General features: G+C 37.1%; 1 protein-coding gene across 2 annotated transcripts; it reads right to left on the bottom strand.

Moving 5' to 3' along the window:
* Positions 1–202: 202 nt before the first annotated feature.
* Positions 203–8,140, bottom strand: LOC104117996 (uncharacterized). Of its 2 annotated transcripts, none has more exons than XM_070182770.1 (14): positions 7,840–8,140; positions 7,701–7,748; positions 7,534–7,594; positions 7,383–7,415; positions 4,315–4,439; positions 4,102–4,236; positions 3,751–3,827; positions 3,354–3,601; positions 2,528–2,584; positions 2,285–2,453; positions 1,423–1,480; positions 1,266–1,351; positions 1,091–1,147; positions 203–625 (listed from the first exon to the last, which is right to left on the bottom strand). In XM_070182770.1, exons 1-14 carry the CDS (start codon positions 8,000–8,002, stop codon positions 548–550), a joined length of 1,395 nt encoding a protein of 464 aa, XP_070038871.1. In that variant the 5' UTR covers positions 8,003–8,140; the 3' UTR covers positions 203–547. The 2 variants fall into 2 exon arrangements, with proteins under 2 accessions (XP_070038871.1, XP_070038872.1); XM_070182771.1 differs by having other exon boundaries at positions 2,285–2,364; positions 2,538–2,584; positions 7,840–8,136.
* Positions 8,141–8,401: the final 261 nt, after the last annotated feature.

The following is an 8,401-nucleotide window of genomic DNA, read 5'->3' as shown; positions in this document are numbered from 1 at the left end:
ATCATGACAATTATGCTCTCTTAAGCCCAAGGTCTATTAAAAACATCTCTATTTTCACAAGGTAGGGATAAGCTCAACGTACACACTACCCGCCCCCAGTATGGGATTCCACTGGCTATATTGTTGTTGTACTTTAACATGACAATATGTATTGTCAGCTGGGAATTGGCCTAGGCAATAAGCAAGGCCATTACCAAGCTCGTTATCAAAACCATGCCTCGATTGATGAGAATATAACCAATAACATTGTAAATTATAATTGCTATGTGAGAGAGATTACATTAGTATACAACTTGCGCGCGTAATAGCCATACTCCATTTTGTGGTATGAATTTTCCCGTGTACCAGTAAATAGTATGACACACTCATTAAATGGCCACCTATGAGCCATCAGCAGAAACTCCAATCATGGAAGCACACTCAGATCCAGTTAACTTGCTACGGAGTTGATATAAAGAAAATGCAACCAGCAATAATATGGATCTGTCTGGCCCCAGATGGTCACGTGTGATCGGGATGCACCCCTATTTAGTGTAAGATCTCAAGTTTATGTAGCTGCAACCAACTTTCTGATCTTTCTGTCATGGTTCAACATAGCACTCACACTCTCAACAACCAATACAATCTGCATAGGTAAGAATATACAATATTAAAATATATATATATATATATATATATATGGATGAGGAGCAGCGTCTTAAAACCCGTTCAGTCAACCTCAGAAGAGACTAGTCAACTTAAAAATATATATTCATGAGTTAAGAAAAGATAAAGTCGAGAATGTTGTTCTACTGATAGAAAGAAGGTGATTTTACTAGTTACTTTAGATTTGCAAATAAAACCATGATTACAAAACCTTGTTTTCTCAGAAGAAGCTATGTCACTATACAAGAATATCATAAGCTGCTTAGCATGGTATTCCATGACAAAGAAAGAACACAAAATAAGACCAACAGGTTTGATCAATTACTGCAGACTTCAACAAGACAACAAGAAACCAGATAGCAATTAATTTGACTGGGAACTCTCTTAATACATGCCATGTTTCACAGCAATGCAATAATATACCAGGAAAGGTACAAAAGCGAACCTGGAAGCAAGCATAAGCCATTCCCGTTGCAAAGTAAAAGTTGGCATTGCCAGTTCCCTGCAAAGGTAGTAAGCTATTTGCGTAAGTACCTAATGATGATATCTGGAATTGCCTTATTGTTTATAGTACACTGAGAGCAACAATGCATAAGCATAGAAATGAAGCAAATACATACCCTCCATATCCACAAGTTGTGCATCACAGGACTAAGAAGCGAAACTCCAACATACCCACAAAAGAGAAAGAATGAAAACTGCATTTCTGCAATGTGTATAACGGTCAGATATGATCCAATTAGGACCTTAATCAAGAGAAAATGGTATGCTTACTACCTGCCAACTCATTGCAAAACAACGCTAACAAAGCCAAGTACAGAGCTGAGTCCCCAACCTGATGAATTTTAACCAAGTTAAGTGGAAGTCAAGAAATGATCATAATGTATTGCAACAGATGCAAGCAATAAAAATGCTGAACAAATTTACTCTTGACATGATGAAAGCTAGCACTAGTAAAACTGAAGCAACCATTATAACTTTTAAGAAATTCGAGCACAACTACCAGAGATGGCATCTGGTAGTTAACTAATCATGCTAAGCATTTGTAAAAGCAGTTAATGCTTCGTAAATATGAGGTAAACCCCTGAAACATTATGCTTTGTAAATATGAGGTAAATCCCAGAGTGGAAAAAAAAGGGCAAATACCAGAACATAATTTCAGGATCAGCCTAACATAGGAAGATACATGTACAACAGCATCATGACTGAACCAAAAGAGCCAGACAAAGGCTTCACAAATAGATAGAGTACTAGATGATAAATCCAGCATCCTAATCACAATGGAGAAATCAAGAAACTCTCAACTAGCACAGTCTCACACATCTTCTTAGAAATGGGACTGCATAGGCTCTATACAATGATAACCCCTTCCCCCAACCCAACCCCCCCCAAAAAAAAAAAAGCCATGCAAAAAAAGATCACACACACACACACACACGATTCCGGTTATACTGCAAATGTCATGATTTCACACATCCATGATTAGCTCAAAATGTAAAAGGCTGAAGTGCTCAATCTTCAAACATCAAATTTAGAAAAAATTTATTATTCATGAGTTAACTGATATTCAGGATAAAGAGATTTCCCTAATGGGTAGGATTTAAGCATCAGAGATTCACATAGGACAGAGAGTACTCACTGAAGGATAGGGTTTAAGCATTGAACAGATTGCCATGTAAACAAAAGCCAAGAAACACGGTCGGTGTTTTAGCCTTATGGCTAGTGGCAGTATCATGAAAAGGATGTTCACATGAAAAACAATCAGAAAGAAATTTCTGAAAAATTCAAAGACCTCTGCAAAGAAGTACCTGCAGCCACGATGCACAAAGAGGTTACAGAAGAAGAGATAATCCATGGAGAAAGCAACTTCGTAGTCACTTACCATAACACACCTATGTTTGGAGACAAATCTTTGACAGTAAGAATAAATCCGTAGGTCCTGCAAGTCAATAATGATATAGAGTTATCAACAGGTCTCAATACAGAAGCAAATAAACTCAACCAAGTTTTTTGCCAATAATGTACATGATTATTTGCTTACAAACATAAAATGATAGCACTGCAAAGAAATAGATAATTCTGCAGATACTTACACTGCCACAATATTCTTTACCAAATCTACTTAGCTTAAACAAAGACCTATATGTTTGGCCAAATGCAGCAGTGTCCAACAATGAGATCAATCAATGACATCGAATTGATTGGACGATACAGCATAAGGAAAAGCTCCAAATGTTGAAACTTGATAGCAAGAAAGGTGATAAATAAGAGCAATGATGGGCGCAATGGCAGGCATGATATGAAGAAACACAATAGAATAGCTGCTGCTTTACTCACACCACAAGAGTACCATTTACGAGCTACGATAAAAGCTCCTGAAGGACTGGGGCAATAAAACTTAATCTATAGTTAAATGTTCCAGAGTTGGCATTCAACAGCTATAAAAATAAAATGTCTGAGTTTTTCTATGATAAGTAAAAAAATTTAAAACAAAAAGACTGTGGATTTTTTCCTATCAACAGTATAGAGTTCAAATTAAGGAAATGACAACAGCAAGGATTTCAACAGCTACGCCTCAATCCTTAGCTAATTGGGATCGGCTACATGGATCCTTCTTATCAATGTCGCTCCATTAAAACCCAGCTCAATCGAATATTTAAAAATGAAAGTTCTCTAGGCAATGACAAGCAAAAGTAAGCAACTAGTACCTTCTAAACATTTCTGAAAGACCGCCATAGTTTCTCATAAAGATGCCACACAAAACCAATGCATATAAGGTCCAAATAAAAGCCCAGACAAAGAAGAGTACAACTGGTTTCCATGAGAAACTTTTAAGTTCTTTCAGGCCATTTTGTTCCACCCGGCCTTTACTTGAGCTATCATCTTCATCTTTCTTACAAATTAGGAGCAATTTCCTTGGGGTTGCATCTGGACCATTACCTAACAGTAAGATTACCTGGAACGAGAAGAACAAAATAGAAATTAGAAGAGTTCATAGACATTGATGTTACACAAGCTAAAAATGACCCACTTAAATAGGTAATTCTGCTCTTTCCATTTAAACTCAAGCAAAATTTTCAGCCCGTTATGACATTTGGGACTTACAGGTATAATGAGAATTGCCGGATAGAGAGACAAATGAGATGCTATAACCCAACCAAAAGCTGCCAATGGGGCTACTCCTGTATATACAACAAGCAAATTAATCAGTCTTGTTATTGTATTACCCTTGATGGACAATGACTCTCTATAAGCACCCTATATTCATTACATCAGATGAGTATAATAGAATATGTTTTTTCAAGAGCACCAAGAAGGGAGGAGTAAATATGCCTAGTTTCCAACTTCCATAAAAGCAAATAGGAAAACGGGTAAAAGGAGAGGTGAGGAAACTATATATAAAAAGCAGAAAAGAAAATATTCACAAACATATGGAAAGGTTTATTGACTTCTTACGGATGCAGGCTCCATAAAGTGACAAGATGATAAAAAGATTTTCCACAGGGGTTGTATTGAAACCCACACATGTGACTATGGTGAAAGGATTCCACAAGTACACGAGAGCAGCAATGTCCTCAGACGGTAGAATCTCTGAAACAAAAGAATGGTGGTTATTGCATCATTAACTAGTGAAGCAAACAAATTCCGGCATTAAAGCTGAATATTTACCAGAAACTTCAAAGAGCTTCCCCAAACCCAGCAATTTTAATCTCTCACAATATGTCATGCGAAGTTTAAGGCCAGTTGCTCGGATTAGCATGGCACAGATGAAATCTGCAATCACAGAAACCAAACTATATCCAAAAATGGGTTGAATGTCCATGCGATTTCATAATTTTGAAAGAGCTACTTAGAAATGATGCTGCATGAGGAAGTAACAAATAAACTCAAGATGAGATCATTTCTATCTGCAAATTTTATAGTCTCGGAAAGATTAACATGACAAGATATTTGAGGAGACTAGAGGAAAGATGGAGATTCAGCGTTGAAGGAGGCAAAAGTGGAAACATGTTACATGCAGTGTTCAAAAAAGCGCTCGCTTCATCGCTTTAAGCGAGAAGCGAGGCGAAGCGTGAAAGGCAGCGCTTCAGCTTGCTGAAGCGACTCAGGTAGGTAAAAGCGACCGCTTCTCTGTAAAAAGCGAGAAGCGGGGAAAGCGAAGCGAAGCGAAGAAGCGTCCGCTTCTCTATATTAAAATACCCAACCCTATTTTATTAAAAACAAGTTTTTTGGATTAAACACTGATCTTCAACCACAGCGACTAGTATTCTTCAACTTCCAACAGCAGCGACTTCTTCTTCATCACTTCTGATTTCTGAAAGAATCTCAAATCATCAACTAGGGTTGTTCTTCTTCTTCTTCAACTTCAAGACTTCAAGACTTCAAGAGGTATGTTCTGAACTTATGATTTCCATTCTTCTTCTTCTTCTTATTCTTTTTCTTTCTAAACGTCCAAAAAGCAGCGAAATGCTGGCGAATTTTTTCCAGAATTTTACTGCCCAATTTTTCCAGAATTTTACTGCCCAATTTTTCCAGTTATTAACAGAGAATTCCTATGATTTTTTATATCCTTTATAGTTTATTCTTAGTTCTTATTGCCTTTCTTATGTGTTATGTAGTTGTTCTTTTAATGGCGCCAAAAGAAGATAGGAAAGATCCGTCTTGGGCTTACTCTGAAAGAGTTTGCGAAACCAACAAGATGGCAATTAGATGTCTTTTTTGTGACAAGATTTTAAATGGAGGAATCTATCGTCAAAAAGCGCATCTAATCGGCGGTGATCCAAATGTCGCATTTTGTCCTAAAGTTCCGTCGCATGTGAAGGAAGATTTGAAAGCATTCCTTCATAAAAAGAGAGAGTTAAAAGACTCAACTGATTCATGAACAAGAACTTTATAATCTTGATGACGATGATGAAACAGAAGAAGGTGACGATGCTTCGTCGCTTCCACCAAAATCACAAAAGCGGGGAAGGATGCAACCAATGTCTTCTAGTTGTGGATCTACTGGCAAGACCAAAGGTCCTATGGATTGTTACTTCTCGCAAAAATCTGGAGATAAGGAAGGAAAAAGTGGTAATCCTCAAATTGATGCCAAAACAATTTTGAGGGATCGTGCAATTACAATGTTTGCGCGGTGGATGTATGATGCAGGTCTTCCTTTTAATTGTGTTAATTATACTGACACTTTTTCTGCTTTTATTGAGGCCGTAGGCCAATATGGTCCAGGAATGAAGCCTCCAACATATCATGAAGTTAGAGGGCCATATCTAAAAAAAGAGGTGGCAGAGGTGAACAAAATCGTGGAGGAGCACAAAGTAGAATGGAACAAGTTTGGTTGTTCCATTATGATGGATAAGTGGACGGCGAGAAATGGAAAAATGATCATCAATATCTTGGTGAATTCTCCTAAGGGAAGCATGTTTCTTGAGTCCGTTGATGCAAGCGACTCTTCGACTGATTCAACCAAAATGTACTCCTTGTTCAAGAGTACAATAGACTCTATTGGAGCTTTAGCTTCACTTCAAAAAAGCGAGCGCTTCGCTTCTCGCTTTAAGCGAAATGAGGTTTGTCGCTTTTTCTCGCTTCACGCTCTTCACAACACTGGTTACATGCTGGTAACTCATTTCAAGCTATATGATACTCCTTTTTTCTCAGGTTATTGTCTCAGGTTAAGTATCCTCTCTGTTTTGGTTGGTCCAAATACTGGGGCTAATTTCTCTAAAGGAAAATGTTCTATGTACACTCCAAGAAACTTATTTTATGATAATGATAGCCATACGCTACAATACTTTTAAACACTTTTTCATTTTCGTACTACAAAAAAGGTCCATTGGGGCCCAGAACTCACATTTATACTCTGGAGCTAAGTCTTTATTTTAAAAGAAAAAATGATGGCAAAGAAAGAAAAAACTAAGAGCTATAAAGTGATGATGATGGAAGCAGATAATGCAGTAAACCAATTTTCGTGCTTTAAACAGTTTTGAGGAAAAGCAAGAACCACAGCAAACAAGTATTTGTTATACTTTACACACAACTCCCAAAAGCTTCATTGAAGTGAACCGACCAACCTTCTTGAAAGTGCAGGTGTATAAATGTACTCAGACCATTACTCTTATTTGGATCTTCTAGAAAGAGGTTAAGTGTTTACAGCATATGCTTTTTTCTTTCTGTTAATAATACAGTAGAATAGTTAATGCTCATTACTTATCCATCTCCATGCGCTTCTTATATGTGTCACTATGTTCAACTGATATAATGACAGCTAAGGGCAATGAGTATGGAATCAAGAATTAGGAAAAGAATGCCATTTACTGAAGTTCCTTAGTGAACCATTTACGAACCCATTCAGAGGATAATCGCCGTATGATCTTTAATACAAACGCAGCCGTTGAAAGTTCAACATTAACCAACCATTATTTGCCGTATAGGAGTTAGTAAGAAGTTTCCACAAATGTTATTTCCAATGATGTATAAAGTTATCATTAAACGAATGCAAGCCTTAATTATTACACAATCGGGTCACTTATTAGGTGATTATAGATAAATATGGTTATAAATATTAATTGGTAATTTGGTACAAATGGTAAGTGACCTGCTATCACTGGTTAAAATTCACCGACAGTGCAAATAAATTTTTACATTGTAGTGTATATAACTAAATCCTAACTATTATATCCGCACTGATATGTACAACTCAAAAGAGTGTGTTTTCGTGGAAAGCAAGAAAGAGACAATACCTGCATAGAAGATGAAAAGGCTGTCCTTCAATTCTACAAATGACAATTAAGAAGAAATAAATTGCGTTATGGTTATGGTAAAAGAGAAAAAATCAACTTACAACAGAGTGCGAAAATACGAACAATGCTTAGTTGAAGCTAAAAAATTTACTTTTTCATTGTAAGCGGACCGAGAACCGAGAGCAAGAGCGGAGATCCATGATACATAGAACCTTCCAGAATATTCAAAATCAAAGCATTAATCAAATTATATATTCCAAAAAAAAGGACAAATGTTAAACAAAGCATTTGTAGATAGAGAAGGTAAACGAAACGAACCAGCATACGGCGACATCGATGACTGTGTTAACCAGTAACCTTCAGCCACTGCAAAAAAAAAAAGTCAATGAAAAAGAATGATGCATTGATGTTTTCTAAGTGTAAATAGAGAATTGGTAAATAGTAAAGGTGAATTTACGGCGGCGGAGACTGGTGACGGGAGTAGAAACTTCAGGACGAGTAGCTAAGTTAAGGTTTTTGGGGAAGTAAATGAGAATTAATCTGAAGATTATTGATGCTACTGCCCATCTCCAAAAGCGTGGCTTCTTCGTTGGAATATTCTGCTGCTTCTCCCCTTTCATTGTTGCTGCTGCGCACCGGAGAGCTTCCAGATCCAGCTCCAATGGCTGTGGATTGTGGAGTGTGGTAGCAGAATTGCAGCGATCGAGTTTCGAACCGGAGAAATGCCTCAACTGGAACGAAGTCGTAACCAAATAGGCTTGGCTGGTTAATTCGGCCTAGCTCTTGGTTACTTATAGGGCCCAACACAAGATTGAAAAGGCGATGGGCTGAATTGGGCCAAGTGTAAATGCATTAGGCCCAATTGAAGTTTTCCGTTTGAAAAAAGGAAATTTTACATGCTATAGCTAAATAATGCACCCTATTTATTATAAACCAAAATACTTTAAAAATATTATTATTTATAGCCACTTTTTATATTTTATAGCAAAGTACAAATATATACATACAACTAATCCCTC

This window comes from Nicotiana tomentosiformis, chromosome 8, assembly GCF_000390325.3.
Source record: "Nicotiana tomentosiformis chromosome 8, ASM39032v3, whole genome shotgun sequence".
NCBI classification, from domain to species: Eukaryota; Viridiplantae; Streptophyta; class Magnoliopsida; order Solanales; family Solanaceae; genus Nicotiana; species Nicotiana tomentosiformis.
This window is presented reverse-complemented; position numbering and strand designations above follow the sequence as displayed.